Source organism: Apostichopus japonicus, chromosome 20 (assembly GCF_037975245.1).
Source record: "Apostichopus japonicus isolate 1M-3 chromosome 20, ASM3797524v1, whole genome shotgun sequence".
Classification (NCBI taxonomy): domain Eukaryota; kingdom Metazoa; phylum Echinodermata; class Holothuroidea; order Aspidochirotida; family Stichopodidae; genus Apostichopus; species Apostichopus japonicus.
The window spans coordinates 32464980-32490002 of NC_092580.1; the positions used below are offsets into that span (position 1 = coordinate 32464980).

At 38.3% G+C, this 25023-nt stretch overlaps 1 protein-coding gene and 47 non-coding genes across 51 annotated transcripts; 47 read left to right on the forward strand and 1 right to left on the reverse strand.

Moving 5' to 3' along the window:
- Nucleotides 1-1035: 1035 nt before the first annotated feature.
- LOC139961745 (uncharacterized) lies at nt 1036-24290 on the reverse strand. 4 transcript variants are annotated; one of them, XM_071961187.1, is made up of 4 exons: nt 23773-24009; nt 22736-22870; nt 5515-5799; nt 1036-3550 (listed from the first exon to the last, which is right to left on the reverse strand). In XM_071961187.1, exons 2-4 carry the CDS (start codon nt 22860-22862, stop codon nt 3420-3422), a joined length of 543 nt encoding a protein of 180 aa, XP_071817288.1. In that variant the 5' UTR covers nt 22863-22870; nt 23773-24009; the 3' UTR covers nt 1036-3419. The 4 variants fall into 4 exon arrangements, with proteins under 4 accessions (XP_071817288.1, XP_071817289.1, XP_071817287.1 ...); XM_071961188.1 differs by having other exon boundaries at nt 23658-23775; XM_071961186.1 differs by lacking the exon at nt 23773-24009 and adding an exon at nt 24136-24290 and having other exon boundaries at nt 1037-3550.
- On the forward strand, nt 6569-6692 carry Trnal-caa (transfer RNA leucine (anticodon CAA)). The gene is made up of 2 exons: nt 6569-6606; nt 6647-6692. It is a non-coding gene; the product is annotated as a tRNA-Leu (tRNA).
- Nucleotides 6796-6919, forward strand: Trnal-caa (transfer RNA leucine (anticodon CAA)). Its single transcript has 2 exons — nt 6796-6833; nt 6874-6919. It is a non-coding gene; the product is annotated as a tRNA-Leu (tRNA).
- On the forward strand, nt 7023-7146 carry Trnal-caa (transfer RNA leucine (anticodon CAA)). The gene is made up of 2 exons: nt 7023-7060; nt 7101-7146. It is a non-coding gene; the product is annotated as a tRNA-Leu (tRNA).
- Nucleotides 7250-7373, forward strand: Trnal-caa (transfer RNA leucine (anticodon CAA)). The gene is made up of 2 exons: nt 7250-7287; nt 7328-7373. It is a non-coding gene; the product is annotated as a tRNA-Leu (tRNA).
- On the forward strand, nt 7477-7600 carry Trnal-caa (transfer RNA leucine (anticodon CAA)). The gene is made up of 2 exons: nt 7477-7514; nt 7555-7600. It is a non-coding gene; the product is annotated as a tRNA-Leu (tRNA).
- Nucleotides 7703-7826, forward strand: Trnal-caa (transfer RNA leucine (anticodon CAA)). The gene is made up of 2 exons: nt 7703-7740; nt 7781-7826. It is a non-coding gene; the product is annotated as a tRNA-Leu (tRNA).
- On the forward strand, nt 7930-8053 carry Trnal-caa (transfer RNA leucine (anticodon CAA)). Its single transcript has 2 exons — nt 7930-7967; nt 8008-8053. It is a non-coding gene; the product is annotated as a tRNA-Leu (tRNA).
- Nucleotides 8157-8280, forward strand: Trnal-caa (transfer RNA leucine (anticodon CAA)). The gene is made up of 2 exons: nt 8157-8194; nt 8235-8280. It is a non-coding gene; the product is annotated as a tRNA-Leu (tRNA).
- On the forward strand, nt 8384-8507 carry Trnal-caa (transfer RNA leucine (anticodon CAA)). Its single transcript has 2 exons — nt 8384-8421; nt 8462-8507. It is a non-coding gene; the product is annotated as a tRNA-Leu (tRNA).
- Trnal-caa (transfer RNA leucine (anticodon CAA)) lies at nt 8611-8734 on the forward strand. Its single transcript has 2 exons — nt 8611-8648; nt 8689-8734. It is a non-coding gene; the product is annotated as a tRNA-Leu (tRNA).
- On the forward strand, nt 8838-8961 carry Trnal-caa (transfer RNA leucine (anticodon CAA)). The gene is made up of 2 exons: nt 8838-8875; nt 8916-8961. It is a non-coding gene; the product is annotated as a tRNA-Leu (tRNA).
- On the forward strand, nt 9065-9188 carry Trnal-caa (transfer RNA leucine (anticodon CAA)). Its single transcript has 2 exons — nt 9065-9102; nt 9143-9188. It is a non-coding gene; the product is annotated as a tRNA-Leu (tRNA).
- On the forward strand, nt 9292-9415 carry Trnal-caa (transfer RNA leucine (anticodon CAA)). Its single transcript has 2 exons — nt 9292-9329; nt 9370-9415. It is a non-coding gene; the product is annotated as a tRNA-Leu (tRNA).
- Nucleotides 14769-14892, forward strand: Trnal-caa (transfer RNA leucine (anticodon CAA)). Its single transcript has 2 exons — nt 14769-14806; nt 14847-14892. It is a non-coding gene; the product is annotated as a tRNA-Leu (tRNA).
- Nucleotides 14996-15119, forward strand: Trnal-caa (transfer RNA leucine (anticodon CAA)). Its single transcript has 2 exons — nt 14996-15033; nt 15074-15119. It is a non-coding gene; the product is annotated as a tRNA-Leu (tRNA).
- On the forward strand, nt 15223-15346 carry Trnal-caa (transfer RNA leucine (anticodon CAA)). The gene is made up of 2 exons: nt 15223-15260; nt 15301-15346. It is a non-coding gene; the product is annotated as a tRNA-Leu (tRNA).
- Nucleotides 15450-15573, forward strand: Trnal-caa (transfer RNA leucine (anticodon CAA)). The gene is made up of 2 exons: nt 15450-15487; nt 15528-15573. It is a non-coding gene; the product is annotated as a tRNA-Leu (tRNA).
- Trnal-caa (transfer RNA leucine (anticodon CAA)) lies at nt 15677-15800 on the forward strand. Its single transcript has 2 exons — nt 15677-15714; nt 15755-15800. It is a non-coding gene; the product is annotated as a tRNA-Leu (tRNA).
- Nucleotides 15904-16027, forward strand: Trnal-caa (transfer RNA leucine (anticodon CAA)). Its single transcript has 2 exons — nt 15904-15941; nt 15982-16027. It is a non-coding gene; the product is annotated as a tRNA-Leu (tRNA).
- Nucleotides 16131-16254, forward strand: Trnal-caa (transfer RNA leucine (anticodon CAA)). The gene is made up of 2 exons: nt 16131-16168; nt 16209-16254. It is a non-coding gene; the product is annotated as a tRNA-Leu (tRNA).
- Trnal-caa (transfer RNA leucine (anticodon CAA)) lies at nt 16358-16481 on the forward strand. The gene is made up of 2 exons: nt 16358-16395; nt 16436-16481. It is a non-coding gene; the product is annotated as a tRNA-Leu (tRNA).
- On the forward strand, nt 16585-16708 carry Trnal-caa (transfer RNA leucine (anticodon CAA)). Its single transcript has 2 exons — nt 16585-16622; nt 16663-16708. It is a non-coding gene; the product is annotated as a tRNA-Leu (tRNA).
- On the forward strand, nt 16812-16935 carry Trnal-caa (transfer RNA leucine (anticodon CAA)). Its single transcript has 2 exons — nt 16812-16849; nt 16890-16935. It is a non-coding gene; the product is annotated as a tRNA-Leu (tRNA).
- On the forward strand, nt 17039-17162 carry Trnal-caa (transfer RNA leucine (anticodon CAA)). Its single transcript has 2 exons — nt 17039-17076; nt 17117-17162. It is a non-coding gene; the product is annotated as a tRNA-Leu (tRNA).
- Nucleotides 17266-17389, forward strand: Trnal-caa (transfer RNA leucine (anticodon CAA)). Its single transcript has 2 exons — nt 17266-17303; nt 17344-17389. It is a non-coding gene; the product is annotated as a tRNA-Leu (tRNA).
- Nucleotides 17493-17616, forward strand: Trnal-caa (transfer RNA leucine (anticodon CAA)). The gene is made up of 2 exons: nt 17493-17530; nt 17571-17616. It is a non-coding gene; the product is annotated as a tRNA-Leu (tRNA).
- Nucleotides 17720-17843, forward strand: Trnal-caa (transfer RNA leucine (anticodon CAA)). The gene is made up of 2 exons: nt 17720-17757; nt 17798-17843. It is a non-coding gene; the product is annotated as a tRNA-Leu (tRNA).
- Nucleotides 17947-18070, forward strand: Trnal-caa (transfer RNA leucine (anticodon CAA)). The gene is made up of 2 exons: nt 17947-17984; nt 18025-18070. It is a non-coding gene; the product is annotated as a tRNA-Leu (tRNA).
- Nucleotides 18174-18297, forward strand: Trnal-caa (transfer RNA leucine (anticodon CAA)). The gene is made up of 2 exons: nt 18174-18211; nt 18252-18297. It is a non-coding gene; the product is annotated as a tRNA-Leu (tRNA).
- On the forward strand, nt 18401-18524 carry Trnal-caa (transfer RNA leucine (anticodon CAA)). Its single transcript has 2 exons — nt 18401-18438; nt 18479-18524. It is a non-coding gene; the product is annotated as a tRNA-Leu (tRNA).
- Nucleotides 18628-18751, forward strand: Trnal-caa (transfer RNA leucine (anticodon CAA)). Its single transcript has 2 exons — nt 18628-18665; nt 18706-18751. It is a non-coding gene; the product is annotated as a tRNA-Leu (tRNA).
- Trnal-caa (transfer RNA leucine (anticodon CAA)) lies at nt 18854-18977 on the forward strand. Its single transcript has 2 exons — nt 18854-18891; nt 18932-18977. It is a non-coding gene; the product is annotated as a tRNA-Leu (tRNA).
- Nucleotides 19081-19204, forward strand: Trnal-caa (transfer RNA leucine (anticodon CAA)). Its single transcript has 2 exons — nt 19081-19118; nt 19159-19204. It is a non-coding gene; the product is annotated as a tRNA-Leu (tRNA).
- Nucleotides 19308-19431, forward strand: Trnal-caa (transfer RNA leucine (anticodon CAA)). Its single transcript has 2 exons — nt 19308-19345; nt 19386-19431. It is a non-coding gene; the product is annotated as a tRNA-Leu (tRNA).
- On the forward strand, nt 19535-19658 carry Trnal-caa (transfer RNA leucine (anticodon CAA)). The gene is made up of 2 exons: nt 19535-19572; nt 19613-19658. It is a non-coding gene; the product is annotated as a tRNA-Leu (tRNA).
- Nucleotides 19761-19884, forward strand: Trnal-caa (transfer RNA leucine (anticodon CAA)). Its single transcript has 2 exons — nt 19761-19798; nt 19839-19884. It is a non-coding gene; the product is annotated as a tRNA-Leu (tRNA).
- Nucleotides 19988-20111, forward strand: Trnal-caa (transfer RNA leucine (anticodon CAA)). Its single transcript has 2 exons — nt 19988-20025; nt 20066-20111. It is a non-coding gene; the product is annotated as a tRNA-Leu (tRNA).
- Nucleotides 20215-20338, forward strand: Trnal-caa (transfer RNA leucine (anticodon CAA)). Its single transcript has 2 exons — nt 20215-20252; nt 20293-20338. It is a non-coding gene; the product is annotated as a tRNA-Leu (tRNA).
- Nucleotides 20442-20565, forward strand: Trnal-caa (transfer RNA leucine (anticodon CAA)). Its single transcript has 2 exons — nt 20442-20479; nt 20520-20565. It is a non-coding gene; the product is annotated as a tRNA-Leu (tRNA).
- Trnal-caa (transfer RNA leucine (anticodon CAA)) lies at nt 20669-20792 on the forward strand. Its single transcript has 2 exons — nt 20669-20706; nt 20747-20792. It is a non-coding gene; the product is annotated as a tRNA-Leu (tRNA).
- On the forward strand, nt 20896-21019 carry Trnal-caa (transfer RNA leucine (anticodon CAA)). Its single transcript has 2 exons — nt 20896-20933; nt 20974-21019. It is a non-coding gene; the product is annotated as a tRNA-Leu (tRNA).
- Nucleotides 21120-21243, forward strand: Trnal-caa (transfer RNA leucine (anticodon CAA)). The gene is made up of 2 exons: nt 21120-21157; nt 21198-21243. It is a non-coding gene; the product is annotated as a tRNA-Leu (tRNA).
- Nucleotides 21346-21469, forward strand: Trnal-caa (transfer RNA leucine (anticodon CAA)). Its single transcript has 2 exons — nt 21346-21383; nt 21424-21469. It is a non-coding gene; the product is annotated as a tRNA-Leu (tRNA).
- On the forward strand, nt 21573-21691 carry Trnal-caa (transfer RNA leucine (anticodon CAA)). The gene is made up of 2 exons: nt 21573-21610; nt 21646-21691. It is a non-coding gene; the product is annotated as a tRNA-Leu (tRNA).
- On the forward strand, nt 21795-21918 carry Trnal-caa (transfer RNA leucine (anticodon CAA)). The gene is made up of 2 exons: nt 21795-21832; nt 21873-21918. It is a non-coding gene; the product is annotated as a tRNA-Leu (tRNA).
- On the forward strand, nt 22022-22145 carry Trnal-caa (transfer RNA leucine (anticodon CAA)). The gene is made up of 2 exons: nt 22022-22059; nt 22100-22145. It is a non-coding gene; the product is annotated as a tRNA-Leu (tRNA).
- Nucleotides 22248-22371, forward strand: Trnal-caa (transfer RNA leucine (anticodon CAA)). The gene is made up of 2 exons: nt 22248-22285; nt 22326-22371. It is a non-coding gene; the product is annotated as a tRNA-Leu (tRNA).
- Nucleotides 24291-25023: the final 733 nt, after the last annotated feature.

The window sequence follows — 25023 nt, forward strand, 5'->3', positions numbered from 1 at the left end:
GGTAGCCATGCATGGTTATTCGTCCTGGTTTTGGTAAAACAAATGATAGGTTTCTCTAATACCCAAATCGTCCAAAGATACTACCAACGGTGGAACTAGCAGTTTTGTGGGTCTTAATTTGCAAAATACCAAGGACTGGATAGGACCAGGCGCGTATCCAGGGGGGCGTTAGGGGCGCGCGCCCCCCGGGTAAGAAAAAGAGGAGGGAGAAAAAAGAAAAGAAAAAGGGAAAAAGAGGGGGGGGGGAAGAGGAGGGAGGAGAGGGAGGAAGGGAAAGAAAGGGAGAAAGGGAGAAAAGGAGAAAAGGAGAAAAGGAGGGAGCAGAAGAAAAACGCCAAGATACCGGGAAGAGAAAAAGGAACAGTGACATAATTACAGCGCTGATTCCTATTATATACGCAGGGTAGCCAGTGACCGATCGAGGATTTCGGAAGTGGCGTGCGCCTCAGCATACCCCTTACACCGACAACTCCATTTTTGACATTTCCATTTTTCCTCTCTCACTAATATATATATATATATATATATATATAAATGAAAATCGTAATGATATATATATATATATATATATACTATAATGACGCGTGTGTGTGTATGGACTCCTCAAACAATTGCACAATTGTGCCATGACACCAACTGTGGCTGGTCTTGAACTAGACCGAGTCGTTGGGGAACATGACGCATATATGCGAACTGCACTAGACGGAGGTCCTTCGATGCAACACTGTCATCTAGAGATAAAATGTTATACACCCCGACTTCAATGCTAATTGTTACCCCAAACCTATAGTACCGTAACTCATACAATAAATCTAAAAATTAAATTCCGCATGCGATTTGAGAATTGAGCACATTTCCTTTGAATATAATGTAGTGGATCCAAGGGCGTATCATTGCCGGGGGGGGGGGGGGGTGGACGCACCCATCACTTCTTGAGATTGTTCCCATCTGCATGAAAACGCGCGCCCCACAACTCTACGCCCACCCCTCTAATCGCTTCCCGATGAGTTACGAATCTTATTTAATTACCTTCGCCCGTAGTACCCAGACTTTGACAAAATCCGGCAACACACCACTTCATCGATAACAAGTGATCGGGTTGCGTTTTAGTGAAGTGTAGAGGTCGTGTACTGACCTACATGGAGTGTGACCACTCCCAATTTTGCAATTTCCCAAGATCAGACCCGAAAAATCCCAAAGACACTGAACTGTATGGATATCTAGCAATATCTAGCGATATCTATAGGGATGAAAATCCAAGATCTTCCATAAACTGAAGGCAAATAGAGAACCGAAGCCTTCAGTGTGTAATGAACTTAAAACTGTGAGTCTTTCGAAATGAAAAGATTGTGGGGCATTGCCAAAAAACAGATAAAAGTTATTTATTTCAGTCTCATTTCAATTATTCGAATTTGTAAAGCAAACAGCAGATATCAAGTTAGTGCTTGTGTAATAGTAAGTTGGCCTGACGTTTCGATCCTAGCAGGATCTTCTAAAGAGGCTAAAAATGTTAGCCTCTGCAGAAGATCCTGCTAGGATCGAAACGTCAAGTCAACTTACTTCTACACATTCTCCTACACAGGCTCTCTATAGTGGATAAGCAGTTTGCTAACAGTTTTATTTTATTTAAAAGTTAGTGCTTACTAAAGTTTCCATACCTATTCCAGTTTCAATGTAATACAACTGAAAATACGCTCAAGCCTTAATTAATACTACATTAAGGATGACATAGGCTCCTCAGTGAGGCGGGGAGGGGGCTGGCACTATATGGATTACAAGTAAAATACTTTATTAAGCTGATTTGATTTCTAGTACTTTTTATTCTCTTCTGTACAGAAATTACCTGTATTCGAGAGAAACCAATCTGTAGCAATACACTGAATCAGGTCATTAAATTTAATAAAGTTAATTATTAGAGCATCGAAGGATTTCTCAGTTCGTTTGGCTTTATTTGCCAAAATAGTGTACAAGTTCACAAAAGTTAAGATACTAATTACACATAAAATGTGAAAAAAGGGAATAATTACGATTATCGAATTTTTTATTTTTAAGGTTCAGGCCCACAGCGGCGAGTTTGGAGGAGCACCGACAATATTAGGAACGCCATGATCAATTTAAGGAGGGTTTCAATATTCATGTCCTGTAACTTGTGAAGATTTTGTACACATGATGATGGCTCAGATGGGGGCGGGGGGCGGGGGTGTGGGGAGGGGCGGGGCGGGGCGGGGCGGGGTGAGAGGGACAGTAGTCTGTACTGGGCCAGATGAGTATCGTATTTACCCAACCGTGTTAAACAGTCCAATGGAATAAAAAATCTGGCCAAAACAAAATGTGAAAAGGGAATCTTAGAAACCCTTACAATGACTTATCAGAGTAATTCCCCTCATGTATAGCGAGGTCTGTTTCATTTTCGTACACTAAAACAGCTCTTTCGTCGCGCCATTTTGTGACAGGTCATGAATTATCTCGCCTCTAAGGACGTCAGACTGATTACGGTGGAATACTGCTTACGTGTTACCCGAAGATATTATCAAATTTAATGTTGTAATGAGCTTCCGAAAGAATTTTGTTAACAGAAAGTCATATGATACAAAAATCTTCAATTTTCAATTAAGGAAAATGTATAGGCTGATATTAATTAACCGTTATTTGAAAGATATCTAAACATATTTACAAATCAGTACATTCAAATACTGTGCAAAGTACCGTAACGATTGAAATAATAAATTACAAAACCAGTGCTCGAAATATCGCAGAATTTTAAATTATACGAATAATAAATCTATAACACAAAATATGGCAAGACTTAGTCAAACAGATAAGAAGACACTACAAGAAAGTCATGCAAATCAATGTATCAAAAATGATAAAATGATATTAAAACCATGCGCAACATTCATACCGGCCTTTTTCCTTTACGAACTGATGGCATAGTATATTGCAAATCTCTATTTTTAGCTCGTGTTTTTATTTAATCCATACCTTGCTGTTGGTAAAGGTATTTACTACCTGCAATTTGACGCCATGTCTTTCAAATTTGCGACTTTATGGTAGTTAGAGCTGTGTTCATTCATGCTAAACTCATAGAGAATTAAGTGTCGTTATGCTAATATGAGCTCACTTTTTTCCAGCTTCATATTTCTTTGCATTGACTCTCATGAACTTGATAATTAAAGGAGGTTATATGTAGACTGGAATGACCTTTTTGCGAATGAATGTAGCAATAACTTAACATACGAAAGCGCATAAGGGATATTACGTTGGCTAACTTACTTACTTACTTTACTGATTGATGAAAACAAAATTCTACGGTAAGAACGCGAATGTGAAAGTGTATTTAATAGTTTTTGCCATTATTCCATATATAGCATTTTCTAGTATATATGTTTAGCAACCTGAATGGCTATTGCTGCCGCCCTTCATTCTAATGGAACAATAGTACTATTTTGACATAGTATACTCTCTTTCAGGCGTCTCCCGACAAAATGTGGGATTCTGTCGAATATGTGAAATCCGTCACAGAAATTAATATTGCCAGTTTCGCTGGACACTGTGAAGAAGATAAAGACGATAAGAGAAATTTGTAAAAAGTCACATAATTTAATTTCAAGTGACAAACATTTATAATCGAAAAAAAAAAATGATATAGCGCCACCCAAACTAGCATGTATACTGGCTGGCGGTACTTTCACTGTTTACAAAATAAGGTATCAACATATTAGCATAAGTGTGTCCTTGAAGAGCTAACAACGAATCAAAAAGGGTGCAATTGAATTCTATGTTGGTTTAGGTATGAAAATGTTTAGATCATTATATCGGAGCCCACCGTTCCAAACTACCCACCTAACCTTCCCACATGGCGGAATGCGAGCCCAAATATTCTTGTCAACTTCACCCAGGTAAAATGCCCACGGGAATCTTAAGTGGGCATGCTACCAGGAAGGTGGGGGAGGGGATTTATCAATGAGCATTAGCCTTCTGTAAAAAGCAAACCAATGAAAGGACTCAGGTATACTTGATTTGTAATGACCTGAATACAACAAACAGACTTATGTTTGTGATCATTAATTTACAGGAATAACTTTGAAGTATTTCTTCAATTTATATGCCCAAACATCTATACTACGTCATTAAAGTTGTTCCTATATAAATATATTCCCAACAAAGGATTGTAAATTTGATCAAACGCTGCTGCATGTCATATATATTTATAGTCATCCAAACGAGCATGATTCTTTACCACCATTCTTCTCAATCTTTTCTCTATAAGATTCACAAACTGGGTGAGAAACTGTTTTCTCATTTCCCCTACTCCAAATATTTCTACAGAAACGTACGATCTATTTTGTTTATACCACTTTTTGCACATACTGTAATGGCGAACGTTGCCGATTCAATCAATGTTCATGATATCTGTTACGATTCACTCTACAGTACACTAAGCAAAATGTTCATTGTCATCTGTAATCCTTGGTTATGGAATAATAACAGTAAAGCGTACGAGTGTTCAGTTCAATGATTAATGGGACCATTGAGCTTGATGCTCTTAAACAAGGGCCTTAATTACAAGGATTCAGCTTGGTTAATTTGAGAAATAAATCGCCAAAATGTATTACGTCAAGGCTACCACATTTCTTGGTTAGAATATCTGTAACAGCGCGCACGCACTCAACTATATAAGAAGAAGGCTATTGCCCCTGCCCCTCTAATACCCCACCCCCATTAGAGGGGTCTACATGGACCCCGGTTGAGAAGAAATGCTTTACAAGTTAATTTGGGATAAAGGATCGCCCTCTTTTACCGAACTCGTTCTCTTTTATTCTTCTTTTTTATGTTTGTTTCTTTGTTTGTTTGGTTGTAACATTAAAAGACGTTCTGTTGAGATGCTTACTAGAAGGAACACCTTTATGGGAAATTTCAAGTCAGCCACAAGTGCTTACGGTTTTTATTCTCATCGATATTTTCCTTAATTACAACACACATCTGTTTCTACCAAGGCCTATGAGAGCATCTCAATAAGACTTGCTGATAGTAAGCAGTGTAACACAAGGCTTATGTTATATAGGTATGGAAATCACGCTGAGTTTTGGACGGACCATTGTTAACCGATTTATCATGGGTCTATGTTTCTTATGGCTTCTGGCAGCAATATACAAATGCCTTTATCTACTGGCAAAACTTCGAAATCCACTGTCATACAGCTAGTAAATAACCCGAATTTCTAAACAGTGAGTGTTGAACCGTGAAATAAATCTGAACACGCATATACGGCATGTTCCAATTGAGCACGGTCCCGAACATAACCCTAATTCAGACTTTTGACATGTATTCGAATGGTGATATGCGAAACGTATATCAGATCTCTTGTCGACCCTTTGGACAGGCACCATCGTACAAAGAAAACGACCGACCAACTCCCAAATCTCCTCCAAATCCCCTCCGCCGTACCTCTTTTAACCTGAACCGGCAATATGCTTTTTTTCTTCCCGTTACAACACGAGATGCTTTACTCACGTTCTAATAGATATGTCTCATCTTCAATAAGGTCAGGCTCTCCGCAATATTCTGGACTCTTGTTTGTTATCAGATTAATTTTCTCCAGTTTCTTGAGTATTTTGTTCTTGTCTTTGAAGATATGTTCCACTTTCACCGAGTAGTGGACCTCAAAATCACTCGGATTTGGCGGTGGGGTCAAAATTTTCATGTCCGGCAAATTCTTATTATTTAATAATAGTTGTACAACCAAACGATTGTCAACGAGTGGAACCTCCTCTCTGGAAATGATCTTACCCTTAAACGCTAAATAAAAAAAATAAAATAAAAAAATGAAATATATAAGTAGCATATAACAATCAACAGACCTAGCACACAGAAATAACGTAAACTTTAATGGAAGAATTAAGTAGAGGCGCTATTCTGAAATGAAAAGAAAAACATGATTTTATTTCATTCATTTTGTACGTAGCAAATAGAAAATGCAAGTTTAAAAGGAGTCAACGGATGGGAACATTCCCGTACCATAATAAATAATCTCTTTGTGAACATGATATCCCTTTGATTATTTCAGGGCGGCAGATTGTACTTAGCCGATCATATTTCAGGAATCAGTTATTTCTTAGTTTTACATATATTCATAGTCATAATTTGACACAAACTATACGACCCATTTACAGGTTTCAAATTGTCGTTAGTGAGTGAACGATATACAATCGAAATTGAGTTCTTATATCTGATGATTCTGTTTTGAACCATTAAAACTAACGAGAAACTAGAAAGAGAACAGAGTGATGAAAATGCCACAGTAAATAGATTTGAGATTGGGTGAGCCAGTGAGTTCACCTTTCAGTACAAGAGAAAGACAAAAGGCGTCTGACTCAAGGAAATTTCCATATCCGAACATTCAGCCGGTAATCTGGGGTTTCTGATCTTCAAATGAAGGCGTGGGTTCGAATCCCACTTTTGACAATCTTTGTTTTATTAATATTTAATGCCATTTGTCGAAACAAACTTATCAATTTGCCATTTATAAACGAGTGATACAAAAGCTAAATGAATAGTTTATCACGTTGTCAGGATGGCCGAGTGGTCTAAGGCGTCAGACTCAAGGTAAATTCCTTAGCTGTACATTCAGTCGGTAATCTGGGGTTTCTGATCTTCGAATGAAGGCGTGGGTTCGAATCCCACTTCTGACAAGTTCTTTTATTTAACATTTTATTGCCATTTGTCGAAACGAACTTTACAATTTGCCATTTATAAACGAGTGATACAAATGCCAGAGGAATACTTTATCACGTTGTCAGGATGGCTGAGTGGTCTAAGGCGTCAGACTCAAGGTAAATTCCTTAGCTGTACATTCAGTCGGTAATCTGGGGTTTCTGATCTTCCAATGAAGGCGTGGGTTCGAATCCCACTTCTGACAAGTTCTTTTCTTTTACATTTTATTGCCATTTGTCGAAACGAACTTTACAATTTGCCATTTATAAACGAGTGATACAAATGCCAGAGGAATACTTTATCACGTTGTCAGGATGGCTGAGTGGTCTAAGGCGTCAGACTCAAGGTAAATTCCTTAGCTGTACATTCAGTCGGTAATCTGGGGTTTCTGATCTTCAAATGAAGGCGTGGGTTCGAATCCCACTTCTGACAAGTTCTTTTCTTTTACATTTTATTGCCATTTGTCGAAACGAATTTATCAATTTGCCATTTATAAACGAGTGATACAAATGCTAGAGGAATAGTTTATCACATTGTCAGGATGGCCGAGTGGTCTAAGGCGTCAGACTCAAGGTAAATTCCTTAGCTGTACATTCAGTCGGTAATCTGGGGTTTCTGATCTTCGAATGAAGGCGTGGGTTCGAATCCCACTTCTGACAAGTTCTTTTATTTTACATTTTATTGCCATTTGTCGAAACGAACTTTTCAATTTGCCATTTATAAACGAGTGATACAAATGCCAGAGGAATAGTTTATCACATTGTCAGGATGGCCGAGTGGTCTAAGGCGTCAGACTCAAGGTAAATTCCTTAGCTGTACATTCAGTCGGTAATCTGGGGTTTCTGATCTTCCAATGAAGGCGTGGGTTCGAATCCCACTTCTGACAAGTCCTTTTATTTTCATTTTATTGCCATTTGTCGAAACGAACTTTTCAATTTGCCATTTATAAACAAGTGATACAAATGCAAGAGGAATAGTTTATCACGTTGTCAGAATGGCCGAGTGGTCTAAGGCGTCAGACTCAAGGTAAATTCCTTAGCTGTACATTCAGTCGGTAATCTGGGGTTTCTGATCTTCGAATGAAGGCGTGGGTTCGAATCCCACTTCTGACAAGTTCTTTTATTTTACATTTTATTGCCATTTGTCGAAACGAATTTATCAATTTGCCATTTATAAACGAGTGATACAAATGCTAGAGGAATAGTTTATCACGTTGTCTGGATGGCCGAGTGGTCTAAGGCGTCAGACTCAAGGTAAATTCCTTAGCTGTACATTCAGTCGGTAATCTGGGGTTTCTGATCTTCGAATGAAGGCGTGGGTTCGAATCCCACTTCTGACAAGTTCTTTTATTTTACATTTTATTGCCATTTGTCGAAACGAATTTATCAATTTGCCATTTATAAACGAGTGATACAAATGCTAGAGGAATACTTTATCACATTGTCGGGATGGCCGAGTGGTCTAAGGCGTCAGACTCAAGGTAAATTCCTTAACTGTACATTCAGTCGGTAATCTGGGGTTTCTGATCTTCGAATGAAGGCGTGGGTTCGAATCCCACTTTTGACAAGTTCTTTTATTTTACATTATATTGCCATTTGTCGAAACGAACTTTTCAATTTGCCATTTATAAACGAGTGATACAAATGCTAGAGGAATAGTTTATCACATTGTCAGAATGGCCGAGTGGTCTAAGGCGTCAGACTCAAGGTAAATTCCTTAGCTGTACATTCAGTCGGTAATCTGGGGTTTCTGATCTTCGAATGAAGGCGTGGGTTCGAATCCCACTTCTGACAATCTTTTTTTTATTACATTTTATTGCCATTTGTCGAAACGAATTTATCAATTTGCCATTTATAAACGAGTGATACAAATGCCAGAGGAATAGTTTATCACATTGTCAGGATGGCCGAGTGGTCTAAGGCGTCAGACTCAAGGTAAATTCCTTAGCTGTACATTCAGTCGGTAATCTGGGGTTTCTGATCTTCGAATGAAGGCGTGGGTTCGAATCCCACTTCTGACAAGTCCTTTCATGTTACATTTTATTGCCATTTGTCGAAAGGAACTTTTCAATTTGCCATTTATAAACGAGTGATACAAATGCTAGAGGAATAGTTTATCACATTGTCAGGATGGCCGAGTGGTCTAAGGCGTCAGACTCAAGGTAAATTCCTTAGCTGTACATTCAGTCGGTAATCTGGGGTTTCTGATCTTCGAATGAAGGCGTGGGTTTGAATCCCACTTCTGACAAGTTCTTTTATTTTACATTTTATTGCCATTTGTCGAAACGAATTTATCAATTTGCCATTTATAAACGAGTGATACAAATGCTAGAGGAATACTTTATCACATTGTCAGGATGGCCGAGTGGTCTAAGGCGTCAGACTCAAGGTAAATTCCTTAGCTGTACATTCAGTCGGTAATCTGGGGTTTCTGATCTTCGAATGAAGGCGTGGGTTCGAATCCCACTTCTGACAAGTTCTTTTATTTTACATTTTATTGCCATTTGTCGAAACGAATTTATCAATTTGCCATTTATAAACGAGTGATACAAATGCTAGAGGAATAGTTTATCACATTGTCTGGATGGCCGAGTGGTCTAAGGCGTCAGACTCAAGGTAAATTCCTTAGCTGTACATTCAGTCGGTAATCTGGAGTTTCTGATCTTCGAATGAAGGCGTGGGTTCGAATCCCACTTCTGACAAGTTCTTTTATTTTACATTTTGTTGCCATTTGTCGAAACGAACTTTTCAAATTGCCATTTATAAACGAGTGATACAAATGCTAGAGGAATAGTTTATCACGTTGTCTGGATGGCCGAGTGGTCTAAGGCGTCAGACTAAGGCGATGGCCTGACTGTACAATTCTTCAAAGTATTTTGGCGAAAATTCACTGACACTTTCGCAAAACTTGTTATCGAAATTTTTCAGAATAATGAACTTTGTTCTTCTATGAGAACTGGAGTTTTAACTTTAATTCCTAAGAAAAATTATCTTAGTTGCCTTAATAATAAGAGACCGATTTGTTTATTAAATACTGACTATAAAATCATTAGCAAGTCATTAGCAAATAGAGTTTAGAAAGTCATCTATAATATAGTTTCAAATGATCAAACTTGTTGCATTCCAGGTCGTGATATTGCTGAGAATGTTTTAATTATGCAGAATATTATTAGCTATGTGAATGAAATAATTTAAATGGCTTGGCGCTCAAAATCGACCAATATAAAGCATTTGATAGGGTTGATCACACCTTTATTGATGACGTTCTGAAAAAATGGGTTTCGGCCCTAATTTTCGTATCTGGGTAAAGATTTTATATTACAACATTTATAGTTGCATTAAGCACAATTGCTTCATTTCTAAAGATTTTCCTATTCAGAGAGGAGTCCGTCAGGGTTGCCCATTATCAGCAATCCTATACGTTCTAAGCGCCGAGCCATTACATGCAAGAGATTACCAATTGTCCACTTATTTCAGGTATAAAATTTAGTGACATTGAGGTGAAATTGTTTCAGCATGCCGTTGACACAATTTTCTTTGTGTCCAGCATTACCAGTATTTATTCTATTTTTAAAGTGCTTCGACTCTATCAGGGGCGGGATTTGAGTTGTGAAAGTGGGGGGGGGGGCAAACCTGCCAGCAAGACTATCTGAGCGGAGCGCCACCATCGGTTGGCGCGGAGCGAAACAAGAAATTTTTTGGCTTTACAAACCCTCCAGATGGCCGAAAACAGCACTTCCCGAGTGCTCTAAGCTGCATGTACCCATCCTTGAAATATGGATTTCATGTCTGCAATTGTATCTAGATTATTTATCGTTTCAAAATTTGAAGAGGATTGATAGTAGAACATATGGTCAGATGGTGATGTACAACTTTTGTTATACGTCACTATCTAAGCGGAGAGCCATCATCGGTTGGCAAGGAGCGTCGAAATTTTCGATGAAAGGTACCCTTACAATGGTAAAATTAACACCCATATAGGCTTTAAATTGCATCTAAACAATTAATGAACTTGTGTAAATTTAGGGAGGACGTATAGAAGAACTTATATGGTGATGTACAACTGAAGCTTATACGTCACTATTTAGGCGGTGCACCACCATCAGTCGAAATTTAAGCAAAAAGGAAATCCTAGATCAGCAAAAATGACACCTCTGGTAACAATAAATCGCATCTAGACAGTTCTTTCCCCCTAAAATTATTAGTATATTGTGCATTGGACCGATCAAGAATATGTTCAGCACCCACTTCGAAATTCTCCCCGCGGTCGCCACTTCTTGGAGCACTTGGCAAATATTGGGGGCTGAACATAACTTTACCCCCCCCCCCACTTTTATCATGGGGGATAAGCCCCTCAAGTCCACCGGTTCCGTCGCCACTGAAGTCGAGGCGGGTGACTTTTTGGATTTTACAATGCGACTAGGTGCAACATGGAGCAATATTTACAGGTCATTTCATAGTACTGGCTGAGATTTTGAAAATGAAATTATTACCTGGCAGTACCAGAATTATGTTTGAACTATTGCCAGATTATCAGGCAACATAGAAATGCATAATAAATAGTTGAATCAACATACGTCAGTTTTTCAGGAAAGAAATCGTGTGCAAGAAATTACCTTTTATGCAAAACCAAACGTACGTGTTTCATTCATCATCGAGAATAGATCCGAAAACGGAACTCAAAGCCACACATTATTTTATCGGCCCTACCGAAACTGCCGAGTGCTGTATACCTAACAATGGATTTAATGTGTTAGTGTTATTGCCAATTTGTAATTTACATTATTCGATTTGCATGCATCATTCCAGGATTTCGAGCAGTAGGAGAAATTATATCGGCATTGCCATTGCATATTGTTGAATGACACGGGGGGGGGGGGGTGTCATGTGTCAGTGTATTGAATTTAATTATTGATATACCCAATATGCAAATCTGGCTTTCGTAAATCGTTTCTCTGGATTTAGTTATTCAACGCATTCAGTAGAGCAGCAACGTTGAAAATCAATTCCTGAAGCTAGCACTGTAGCACATGCAGCGGATTCATCACATGCAGAATTGAATCGCTAGTGTGTTAGCTCCAGGATTCGTAACCTGTGCTGCGAACCATGTGCTAGCTCCAGCTCCAGTTATTCTGCATGCTACCTGTTACGATGTTAAACACAAATTTCGACTTAGATTCAGAAACAAATAGGCCTATTTGATAGAGCTGTTGTGGGGGAATAATTTCGATTAGGGTTGTGCACATTTGTCTGCAAAAACGACAAAAAAGTGAACTAAGGTCTGGGAAAAAGTGGGGGGGGGGGGCAAATGCCCCCTCTTGCCCCCGTAATCCCGCCCATGGACTCTATCAATATGCATCTGGTTCCAAGTGCAACCTGGACAAAACCGAGCTTTAATCTTTGGGAATTCCCAAATTAATTGTCATGAGTACAACAGAGTGTTGACAGAAACTGTTAATTGGAAAGATAAAGTGAATAAGTGCAGTTTATTACTACGTCGCTGGAAGGGCCGTGACTTATCCTTCAGAGGTAAATCGATTATCGTTATTTCTAGACTTGTTTATCTCATCACTGTTCTTCCAACCCCTGACTGGGTTATTACGACTATGCGTGAAAGTATTTTAGATTTTATTTGGCGCAGCAAGAAGAGCCCCATCAAATATTCCACCCTATTGTTACCGCATGAGAAAGGAGGTCTTAATTTAAGAGATATAGAAATTGTTCGTGATGCTATTAGAATTAAATTCATAAGTAAAATGTTAAATGGTACATTAAATATTAATCTTAAGAAACTAATGTTATACTGTTTGAATCACTACGAAAACATGAACCTTGATGTGAGTATTTTCCAGATCATTCCTAATAGCAAATCACTTTCATCCATTCAGCCTTTTTATCGCGAAATGTTGTTCGCCTGGAATAAAATTACCAACGGCCACTTCTGTGACCCTTTAACTAGAGAGGATATTTTATTCCAACCCTTGTTCCATAATCCCCTCAAGTTCGTGACGCTAATGGCACAACTCTTTTTAATCGTTGCTTTATTGAAGGTGGGATCAGTAGAGTAAGCGATCTGAGATTATCCCGGCTCAATTACCGGCTGCAGCAGTGCATGAGTGCATCACTTTAACTAACCCCGATAATCCGATTTCTTTGAACGACGTCGAGGGTTACATCAGGGAGTTGTTATGGAATAACAACTCCCTGGTTACATCAACACTATTATTTATGCCTTACCTGAAGAGTGGCTAGTCGATATTTATTATTCAGACAAAGTTGTGTCCTCACACCCGGAAGTTGCGTGTATTATTACTTTTGTTAACGGCGCCGACACTATCAATGCGTGTGATATTTCCTGCAAACAAGCCACTTTTCTACTTCGCACTAAGCTTGACTGCACACCAACCGGTGAATTACATTGGAGCAAGGTGTATGGTGACATTTGTTTAAATAGTAGATGGAAAAATATTTACAAACCTCCAAAAAGCTTTTATGATGCCGACATTGACTTCAAGATAATGCACAATATTTTGTATACCAATGTTAGTTTATTCAAATTTAATATATTAGATTCGCCTTTATGCACATTTTTGTAAAGCTACCAATGAAACTATGACTCACCTATTTATCGACTGTTGTAAAGTCAACCCTCTCTGGAGTCACTTATTCAATAAATTGAATAAAATTATGCATATAATTAATTTGTATAGTAATCTTGACAAGAATAGTACCTGTGTCGGGGTTTTCCTGGACCTCTCAAAGGTCTTTGACACAATGGACCACACAATTCTGCTTAATAAATTACACCGTTACGGCATAAGAGGAACCCCCCTAAATTGGATCGACAGTTACTTAGCAAACCGCTACCATACATCCTACAAAAATGCTCATTCCCAACCGGAGAGAATTCAGTGTGATGTGCCACAAGGCTCTATACTTGGTCCATTGCTTTTTATCCTATATGTCAATGACATAACCAATGTTTCTGATAAAGTTAAAGTTGTTTTGTTTGCTGACGACACAAATATTTTCTTCGTATCACAATCGAGAACTTTATTTCATATTGAAGTATCAACTGAATTAGACAAGTTCAGCGACTGGTTCGCTGGCAACAAATTATCATTGAATATTGATAAAACATATAGTTTTTAAAACTTCTAAAAATTTTACATGGAATGCTGATATTACTATTGGTGGTAAACGGCTACAAGTCAATAGTACTAGATTTTTAGGCGTATATATAGATCATGAACTTAAATGGTGTGACCACATTACAACTGTCTGTAAAAAAAGTTGCAAAAAACACCGGTGTTTTAGCTAAGCTTAAGCATTATCTGCCACAGCACATTTTAAAGATTCTCTATCAGACATTAGTCCAGCCACATATTAGTAATGTTGTAACATATGGTCTGGTACTAGATATACCAATCTGAATCCCATTTGTATTACACAGAAGAGAGCAGTCCGCCATATAACACATGCCAAACCACGGGACCACACAAATCCTCTTTTTAAGCGCTCTAAGTTGTTAAAAACTGATGACATTATTAGGGTTAACCTTGCTACATTTGCTTATAAGGCATGGAAAGGACTGTTACCAAATGCTTTTAATGACTACTTAATATGTAACAGTGATATTCATCATTACAATACCAGATTTTCAGGCAATGCAAATTATAACAGGTATAATTCTACAATGGGGATGTTATCACTGAGGGCACGTACAATCAAAACATGGAATTCTTTATCAGACGATATTACAAATAAACCTTCTGCAAAAACATTCAGAAGAAACTTTATTCTAAAAATTGTTGCATCTTATTAATTGAACATGTTCATATTTTCTTATATATTTAGTTTACTTTTTCCTTTTCTTTACAGGGAGTCCTCTACTTTGTTAAGCCATCTGAAGGTTTTTTAGAGGACTTCCTATCACATTGTATATATTCACGAGATAAAACAAATAAATCAATTAATCAATTTGTCGAAACGAACTTTTCAGTTTGCCATTTATAAACGAGTAATACAAATGCTAGAGGAATAGTTTATCACGTTGTCAGGATGGCCGAGTGGTCTAAGGCGTCAGACTCAAGGTAAATTCCTTAGCTGTACATTCAGTCGGTAATCTGGGGTTTCTGATCTTCGAATGAAGGCGTGGGTTCGAATCCCACTTCTGACAATCTTTTTTTTATTACATTTTATTGCCATTTGTCGAAACGAACTTTTCAATTTGCCATTTATAAATGAGTGATACAAATGCTAGATGAATAGTTTATCACATTGTCAGGATGGCCGAGTGGTCTAAGGCGTCAGACTCAAGGTAAATTCCTTAGCTGTACATTCAGTCGGTAATCTGGGGTTTCTGATCTTCGAATGAAGGCGTGGGTTCGAATCCCACTTTTGACAAGTTCTTTTATTTTACATTATATTGCCATTTGTCGAAACGAACTTTTCAATTTGCCATTTATAAACGAGTGATACAAATGCTAGAGGAATAGTTTATCACATTGTCAGGATGGCCGAGTGGTCTAAGGCGTCAGACTCAAGGTAAATTCCTTAGCTGTACATTCAGTCGGTAATCTGGGGTTTCTGATCTTCGAATGAAGGCGTGGGTTCGAATCCCACTTCTGACAAGTTCTTTTATTTTACATTATATTGCCATTTGTCGAAACGAACTTTTCAAATTGCCATTTATAAACGAGTGATACAAATGCCAGAGGAATAGTTTATCACATTGTCAGGATGGCCGAGTGGTCTAAGGCGTCAGACTCAAGGTAAATTCCTTAGCTGTACATTCAGTCGGTAATCTGGGGTTTCTGATCTTCGAATGAAGGCGTGGGTTCGAATCCCACTTCTGACAAGTTCTTTTATTTTACATTATATTGCCATTTGTCGAAACGAACTTTTCAATTTGCCATTTATAAACGAGTGATACAAATGCTAGAGGAATAGTTTATCACATTGTCAGGATGGCCGAGTGGTCTAAGGCGTCAGACTCAAGGTAAATTCCTTAGCTGTACATTCAGTCGGTAATCTGGGGTTTCTGATCTTCGAATGAAGGCGTGGGTTCGAATCCCACTTCTGACAAGTTCTTTTTTATTACATCTTATTGCCATTTGTCGAAACGAAGTTTTCCATTTGTCATTTATAAACGAGTGATACAAATGCCAGAGGAATACTTTATCACGTTGTCAGGATGGCCGAGTGGTCTAAGGCGTCAGACTCAAGGTAAATTCCTTAGCTGTACATTCAGTCGGTAATCTGGGGTTTCTGATCTTCGAATGAAGGCGTGGGTTCGAATCCCACTTCTGACAAGTTCTTTTATTTTACATTATATTGCCATTTGTCGAAAGGAACTTTTCAATTTGCCATTTATAAACGAGTGATACAAATGCTAGAGGAATAGTTTATCACATTGTCAGGATGGCCGAGTGGTCTAAGGCGTTAGACTCAAGGTAAATTCCTTAGCTGTACATTCAGTCGGTAATCTGAGGTTTCTGATCTTCGAATGAAGGCGTGGGTTCGAATCCCACTTCTGACAAGTTCTTTTATTTTACATTATATTGCCATTTGTCGAAACGAACTTTTCAATTTGCCATTTATAAACGAGTAATACAAATGCTAGAGGAATAGTTTATCACGTTGTCAGGATGGCCGAGTGGTCTAAGGCGTCAGACTCAAGGTAAATTCCTTAGCTGTACATTCAGTCGGTAATCTGGGGTTTCTGATCTTCGAATGAAGGCGTGGGTTCGAATCCCACTTCTGACAATCTTTTTTTTATTACATTTTATTGCCATTTGTCGAAACGAACTTTTCAAATTGCCATTTATAAACGAGTGATACAAATGATAGAGGAATAGTTTATCACATTGTCAGGATGGCCGAGTGGTCTAAGGCGTCAGACTCAAGGTAAATTCCTTAGCTGTACATTCAGTCGGTAATCTGGGGTTTCTGATCTTCGATTGAAGGCGTGGGTTCGAATCCCACTTCTGACAAGTTCTTTTATTTTACATTTTATTGCCATTTGTCGAAACGAACTTTTCAATTTGCCATTTATAAATGAGTGATACAAATGCTAGATGAATAGTTTATCACATTGTCAGGATGGCCGAGTGGTCTAAGGCGTCAGACTCAAGGTAAATTCCTTAGCTGTACATTCAGTCGGTAATCTGGGGTTTCTGATCTTCGAATGAAGGCGTGGGTTCGAATCCCACTTCTGACAAGTTCTTTTATTTTACATTATATTGCCATTTGTCGAAAGGAACTTTTCAATTTGCCATTTATAAACGAGTGATACAAATGCTAGAGGAATAGTTTATCACATTGTCAGGATGGCCGAGTGGTCTAAGGCGTCAGACTCAAGGTAAATTCCTTAGCTGTACATTCAGTCGGTAATCTGGGGTTTCTGATCTTCGAATGAAGGCGTGGGTTCGAATCCCACTTCTGACAAGTTCTTTTTTATAACATCTTATTGCCATTTGTCGAAACGAAGTTTTCCATTTGTCATTTATAAACGAGTGATACAAATGCCAGAGGAATAGTTTATCACGTTGTCAGGATGGCCGAGTGGTCTAAGGCGTCAGACTCAAGGTAAATTCCTTAGCTGTACATTCAGTCGGTAATCTGGGGTTTCTGATCTTCGAATGAAGGCGTGGGTTCGAATCCCACTTCTGACAAGTTCTTTTATTTTACATTATATTGCCATTTGTCGAAAGGAACTTTTCAATTTGCCATTTATAAACGAGTGATACAAATGCCAGAGGAATAGTTTATCAAATTGTCAGGATGGCCGAGTGGTCTAAGGCGTCAGACTCAAGGTAAATTCCTTAGCTGTACATTCAGTCGGTAATCTGGAGTTTCTGATCTTCGAATGAAGGCGTGGGTTCGAATCCCACTTCTGACAAGTTCTTTTATTTTACATTATATTGCCATTTGTCGAAACGAACTTTTCAATTTGCCATTTATAAACGAGTGATACAAATGCTAGAGGAATTGTTTATCACATTGTCAGGATGGCCGAGTGGTCTAAGGCGTTACACTCAAGGTAAATTCCTTAGCTGTACATTCAGTCGGTAATCTGGGGTTTCTGATCTTCGAATGAAGGCGTGGGTTCGAATCCCACTTCTGACAATCTTTTTTTTATTACATTTTATTGCCATTTGTCGAAACGAACTTTTCAATTTGCCATTTATAAACGAGTGATACAAATGCTAGAGGAATTGTTTATCACATTGTCAGGATGGCCGAGTGGTCTAAGGCGTCAGACTCAAGGTAAATTCCTTAGCTGTACATTCAGTCGGTAATCTGGGGTTTCTGATCTTCGAATGAAGGCGTGGGTTCGAATCCCACTTCTGACAAGTTCTTTTTTATTACATCTTATTGCCATTTGTCGAAACGAAGTTTTCCATTTGTCATTTATAAACGAGTGATACAAATGCCAGAGGAATAGTTTATCACGTTGTCAGGATGGCCGAGTGGTCTAAGGCGTCAGACTCAAGGTAAATTCCTTAGCTGTACATTCAGTCGGTAATCTGGGGTTTCTGATCTTCGAATGAAGGCGTGGGTTCGAATCCCACTTCTGACAAGTTCTTTTATTTTACATTATATTGCCATTTGTCGAAACGAACTTTTCAATTTGCCATTTATAAACGAGTGATACAAATGCCAGAGGAATAGTTTATCACATTGTCAGGATGGCCGAGTGGTCTAAGGCGTTAGACTCAAGGTAAATTCCTTAGCTGTACATTCAGTCGGTAATCTGGGGTTTCTGATCTTCGAATGAAGGCGTGGGTTCGAATCCCACTTCTGACAAGTTCTTTTATTTTACATTATATTGCCATTTGTCGAAAGGAACTTTTCAATTTGCCATTTATAAACGAGTAATACAAATGCTAGAGGAATAGTTTATCACGTTGTCAGGATGGCCGAGTGGTCTAAGGCGTCAGACTCAAGGTAAATTCCTTAGCTGTACATTCAGTCGGTAATCTGGGGTTTCTGATCTTCGAATGAAGGCGTGGGTTCGAATCCCACTTCTGACAATCTTTTTTTTATTACATTTTATTGCCATTTGTCGAAACGAACTTTTCAAATTGCCATTATAAACGAGTGATACAAATGATAGAGGAATAGTTTATCACATTGTCAGGATGGCCGAGTGGTCTAAGGCGTCAGACTCAAGGTAAATTCCTTAGCTGTACATTCAGTCGGTAATCTGGGGTTTCTGATCTTCGATTGAAGGCGTGGGTTCGAATCTCACTTCTGACAAGTTCTTTTATTTTACATTTTATTGCCATTTGTCGAAACGAACTTTTCAATTTGCCATTTATAAATGAGTGATACAAATGCTAGATGAATAGTTTATCACATTGTCAGGATGGCCGAGTGGTCTAAGGCGTCAGACTCAAGGTAAATTCCTTAGCTGTACATTCAGTCGGTAATCTGGGGTTTCTGATCTTCGAATGAAGGCGTGGGTTCGAATCCCACTTCTGACAAGTTCTTTTATTTTACATTATATTGCCATTTGTCGAAACGAACTTTTCAATTTGCCATTTATAAACGAGTGATACAAATGTTAGAGGAATAGTTTATCACATTGTCAGGATGGCCGAGTGGTCTAAGGCGTCAGACTCAAGGTAAATTCCTTAGCTGTACATTCAGTCGGTAATCTGGGGTTTCTGATCTTCGAATGAAGGCGTGGGTTCGAATCCCACTTCTGACAAGTTCTTTTTTATTACATCTTATTGCCATTTGTCGAAACGAAGTTTTCCATTTGTCATTTATAAACGAGTGATACAAATGCCAGAGGAATAGTTTATCACGTTGTCAGGATGGCCGAGTGGTCTAAGGCGTCAGACTCAAGGTAAATTCCTTAGCTGTACATTCAGTCGGTAATCTGGGGTTTCTGATCTTCGAATGAAGGCGTGGGTTCGAATCCCACTTCTGACAATCTTTTTTTTATTACATTTTATTGCCATTTGTCGAAACGAACTTTTCAAATTGCCATTATAAACGAGTGATACAAATGATAGAGGAATAGTTTATCACATTGTCAGGATGGCCGAGTGGTCTAAGGCGTCAGACTCAAGGTAAATTCCTTAGCTGTACATTCAGTCGGTAATCTGGGGTTTCTGATCTTCGATTGAAGGCGTGGGTTCGAATCTCACTTCTGACAAGTTCTTTTATTTTACATTTTATTGCCATTTGTCGAAACGAACTTTTCAATTTGCCATTTATAAATGAGTGATACAAATGCTAGATGAATAGTTTATCACATTGTCAGGATGGCCGAGTGGTCTAAGGCGTCAGACTCAAGGTAAATTCCTTAGCTGTACATTCAGTCGGTAATCTGGGGTTTCTGATCTTCGAATGAAGGCGTGGGTTCGAATCCCACTTCTGACAAGTTCTTTTATTTTACATTATATTGCCATTTGTCGAAACGAACTTTTCAATTTGCCATTTATAAACGAGTGATACAAATGTTAGAGGAATAGTTTATCACATTGTCAGGATGGCCGAGTGGTCTAAGGCGTCAGACTCAAGGTAAATTCCTTAGCTGTACATTCAGTCGGTAATCTGGGGTTTCTGATCTTCGAATGAAGGCGTGGGTTCGAATCCCACTTCTGACAAGTTCTTTTTTATTACATCTTATTGCCATTTGTCGAAACGAAGTTTTCCATTTGTCATTTATAAACGAGTGATACAAATGCCAGAGGAATAGTTTATCACGTTGTCAGGATGGCCGAGTGGTCTAAGGCGTCAGACTCAAGGTAAATTCCTTAGCTGTACATTCAGTCGGTAATCTGGGGTTTCTGATCTTCGAATGAAGGCGTGGGTTCGAATCCCACTTCTGACAAGTTCTTTTATTTTACATTATATTGCCATTTGTCGAAAGGAACTTTTCAATTTGCCATTTATAAACGAGTCATACAAATGCAAGAGGAATAGTTTATCACATTGTCAGGATGTCCGAGTGGTCTAAGGCGTCAGACTCAAGGTAAATTCCTTAGCTGTACATTCAGTCGGTAATCTGGAGTTTCTGATCTTCGAATGAAGGCGTGGGTTCGAATCCCACTTCTGACAAGTTCTTTTATTTTACATTATATTGCCATTTGTCGAAACGAAGTTTTCCATTTGTCATTTATAAACGAGTGATACAAATGCTAGAGGAATAGTTTATCACATTGTCAGGATGGCCGAGTGGTCTAAGGCGTCAGACTCAAGGTAAATTCCTTAGCTGTACATTCAGTCGGTAATCTGGGGTTTCTGATCTTCGAATGAAGGCGTGGGTTCGAATCCCACTTCTGACAAGTTCTTTTATTTTACATTTTATTGCCATTTGTCGAAACGAACTTTTCAATTTGCCATTTATAAACGAGTGATACAATTGCAGGAATAGTTTATCACGTTGTCAGGATAGCCGAGTGGTCTAAGGCGTCAGACTCAAGGTAAATTCCTTAGCTGTACATTCAGTCGGTAATCTGGAGTTTCTGATCTTCGAATGAAGGCGTGGGTTCGAATCCCACTTCTGACAATCTTTTTTTTTTACATCTTTTTGCCATTTATCGAAACGAACTTTTCAATTTGTCATTTATAAACGAGTGATACAAATTCTAGAGGAATGGTTTTTCACGTTGTCAGGATGGCCGAGTGGTCTAAGGCGTCAGACTCAAGGTAAATTCTTTAACTGTACATTCAGTCGGTAATCTGGGGTTTCTGATCTTCGAATGAAGGCGTGGGTTCGAATCCCACTTCTGACAAGTTCTTTTTTATTACATCTTATTGCCATTTGTCGAAACGAAGTTTTCAATATGCCATTTATAAACGAGTGATACAAACGCTAGAGGAATAGTTTATCACATTGTCAGGATGGCCGAGTGGTCTAAGGCGTCAGACTCAAGGTAAATTCCTTAGCTGTACATTCAGTATCTGGAGTTTCTGATCTTCGAATGAAGGCGTGGGTTCGAATCCCACTTCTGACAAGTTCTTTTTTATTACATCTTATTGCCATTTGTCGAAACGAAGTTTTCCATTTGTCATTTATAAACGAGTGATACAAAAGCTAAATGAATAGTTTATCACGTTGTCAGGATGGCCGAGTGGTCTAAGGCGTCAGACTCAAGGTAAATTCCTTAGCTGTACATTCAGTCGGTAATCTGGGGTTTCTGATCTTCGAATGAAGGCGTGGGTTCGAATCCCACTTCTGACAAGTTCTTTAATTTGACATTATATTGCCATTTGTCGAAACGAACTTTTCAATTTGCCATTTATAAACGAGTTATACAAATGTTAGAGGAATAGTTTATCACGTTGTCAGGATGGCCGAGTGGTCTAAGGCGTCAGACTCAAGGTAAATTCCTTAGCTGTACATTCGGTCGGTAATCTGGGGTTTCTGATCTTCGAATGAAGGCGTGGGTTCGAATCCCACTTCTGGCAATTTTTTTTTTATTACATCTTATTGCCATTTGTCGAAACGAACTTTTCAATTGTCATTTATAAACGAGTTATACAAATGCCAGATGAATATGTTATCACATTGTCAGGATGGCCGAGTGGTCTAAGGCGTCAGACTCAAGGTAAATTCCTTAACTGTACATTCAGTCGGTAATCTGGGGTTTCTGATCTTCAAATGAAGGCGTGGGTTCGAATCCCACTTCTGACAATTTTTTTTTTTATAACATTTTATTGCCATTTGACATAACGAAGTAATCAAATTGTAAATAGTTTGAAAGAAAGATTGAGTTGCTTATGGTTTAACACAGTTGTGTGTAGTGTCTATTTAGTAACATAACGTTAAATATGCTTTATTTTTCATTTCCTAATATTCCATATTGCTTTTATATGTTATGTGCCTTGTCTTCTTGTAACCTTACCATCCGAAGGAGTCCACCACTGGCCTAAGATTTTTAAATAGTTTTGTCTATTATCTTATGTAGGCTCAAGACTCTTATTTCTAATGATAATTATATCTTGTGAACTATCAATATCAGTTATTAGTTATCAATATGGGAAATCGAATGACTCACCTAAATGGCAATTGCAGAATTTTTCAACCAAAGAATCCTCTTTTCCGATGCATTGACAGGCTGCAGAGAGGTGCAGAGACACCGCGACCATTGTTACAGAAAAGAACCAAATAGATGACGCCATCATAACAGCTTCTGAGAGTTTCAGCAAAAAGTAATGATTACAAATAAGCTTAATCAAGTCTCTTTTGTTCAAAGCTTAAACAATTATAAATATGAGGTGTATAAAGATTTCGAATAAACTCAGGTTTATAGGCTTACTTGATGAAATTTTATTATGTTTTAATGTGCTTGCTACAATTTACATCAACTTACAGCATAGAATTTCTCATGTTTTCTTTTCCCTTTCTCTCTTCCGGTCTCTCACGGAAGAGTTACTTGGTGTATTTGACATTACGTTCTTTTACATTGTCTTTGAAACAATGGATGCTATTTATAACAATTAAAGGAACAAAGGATGGTTATGTGAACAGTCAGCATAAAATTTTATGAAACGATTAATGGTCTTTGGAATACTATAATTAAGGAGCACTGTACGTATTTGTAACAATATTATGAATGGACACCGTTGGTTTTTGAAGCAAAAAAATGAATGGTTTTAGGAACAATAAATGGATTTCACCTAAACAATGAGAGAAGCAATGCATGGCGGGGGTGTTTGGAGCTATCATTGGACCAATAACGGTCTCTTAAATTGGTCTTGAACCAAAATATACTGTTAAAAAGTGTCGTAATTGAAGTGGATATGTATAAAGGTGGGTATGAGGGGGGTTACAGATAAAGAGATACACCCTCGGGGCAATATATAAAGCCAGCTCCATTTTTATGCTAAAATTTGACGAGTGTACGCTTAGGTATTGCTAAGATGAATTAAAAGCTGATATATAGCCTATACAGAAAGAGTTACTATATTTAGGCTTACTTAATTAAAGCAACTCTCTATATACATCTTTAGCCCCTAGAATAGATGTAGGCGCTGCATCCGTGCATGGGTACATTTTGTATAACACTGGTGCGATAGATATATAAATACATACATATTACAAGAGTGAACTTTCCTAGGGAGGCTATACGAAATATCACTTCCAGCCTGAGTATTCCTCAGTCACTACCAAATCCACAATATAGCCAGAATCTATAAAGCCAATACCGTATATATACAGTCTTTATTAAAACTCCAAATTAATTCGTCTCTTATAGCTGTATGTAGTAACGGTCGTCGAGCAGTCACTGCTGTAGAATGATCCACCTGCACATTGTGTAAAGAACACCTAATGCCTCAGCATTTAATAGTTATGGTAGTGTAACGTCACAGTGGTAAACGAAAATTGTGAACCTTGAAATTTGTTTAGGAGATAAAAAAAATAATAATCATAAAGCACAACATTAATTGCACCTACCTTAAAATCCCAATCAAACTAAAGCTTCCTCTTTGCACTGAGTCTCTTCAGATTAATGTTTGTCCACGCATGCAAGATTTTCTTTTGACGTTGGTACACAATGGCATATCCTATTGGGGATCACTGTCACTTTAGACAGTCATGCTGGTACCTCTTCTATCACGATGATTGTAATATCTAGAGCGTAACAAAATATGTAATAAGTTTTCATAATTCTCCATTACAAAACTTCAGCCTGTATTACAAGTATCAATGTACTAGATATCCCCTTTTCCAAGCAAGTTGTACCGAGATGACAAAGTCTTTGGTTAGAAAATACACTTGCAGGTTCCATTTTTCAAGTGACCAATTAGGGCAGAGGGCTTCTCTACGTTTTACAAGGATTGTGATTGGTCGTAATAATTTGTGATTTTGGAAATGAAATATCTTCGGTTGTTTTTCTCTTAGCGATAGGTTCGACTTGTATTTGCATCTTAGAGCATATCAGTTTGCTTACGTTTGTTAAATTGGTGATTGGTATAGGCTATACAGAGATAATATGTGTTCTAGTTTAGCTGCCTAATTGAATGAGTTATGTGTTTATTTCCGCTATAATGGATATGCTATAACCATGTATCACGGTGATCGCCGTCAAATTATCAAAGGTACACCACTGGAATGTTCCTGTAGGCTATATGTGCAGAGTGTATTTGTATACAATGCATACACAACGCCCAGCAGGGGTGGGGTGGGTGGGGGAGGGGTTGGGGAATGGAGCTGCTATAGCACATGCTTCGATCATGACAAAGAGGTCATGCAATGTATGGTCGAGGACTCCCGATGGTGCAACCGTCCTCCTGTCTCATCATGATCTCTTTCTCTTTTCATAGTTTCTTGTGTGTTTGCCTT

Bases quoted from the DNA above. Each gene is read 5' to 3' on its own strand.
- LOC139961745 (XM_071961187.1), bottom strand. From the start codon at position 22,862: ATGATGGCGTCATCTATTTGGTTCTTTTCTGTAACAATGGTCGCGGTG. The intron at 5,800-22,735 runs GTGAGTCATTCG...TTTTTTATTTAG, and splicing joins ATTCTGCAATTGCCATTTAG to CGTTTAAGGGTAAGATCATT. The intron at 3,551-5,514 runs GTGAGTAAAGCA...TCTTCTTCACAG, and splicing joins TGAGACATATCTATTAGAAC to TGTCCAGCGAAACTGGCAAT.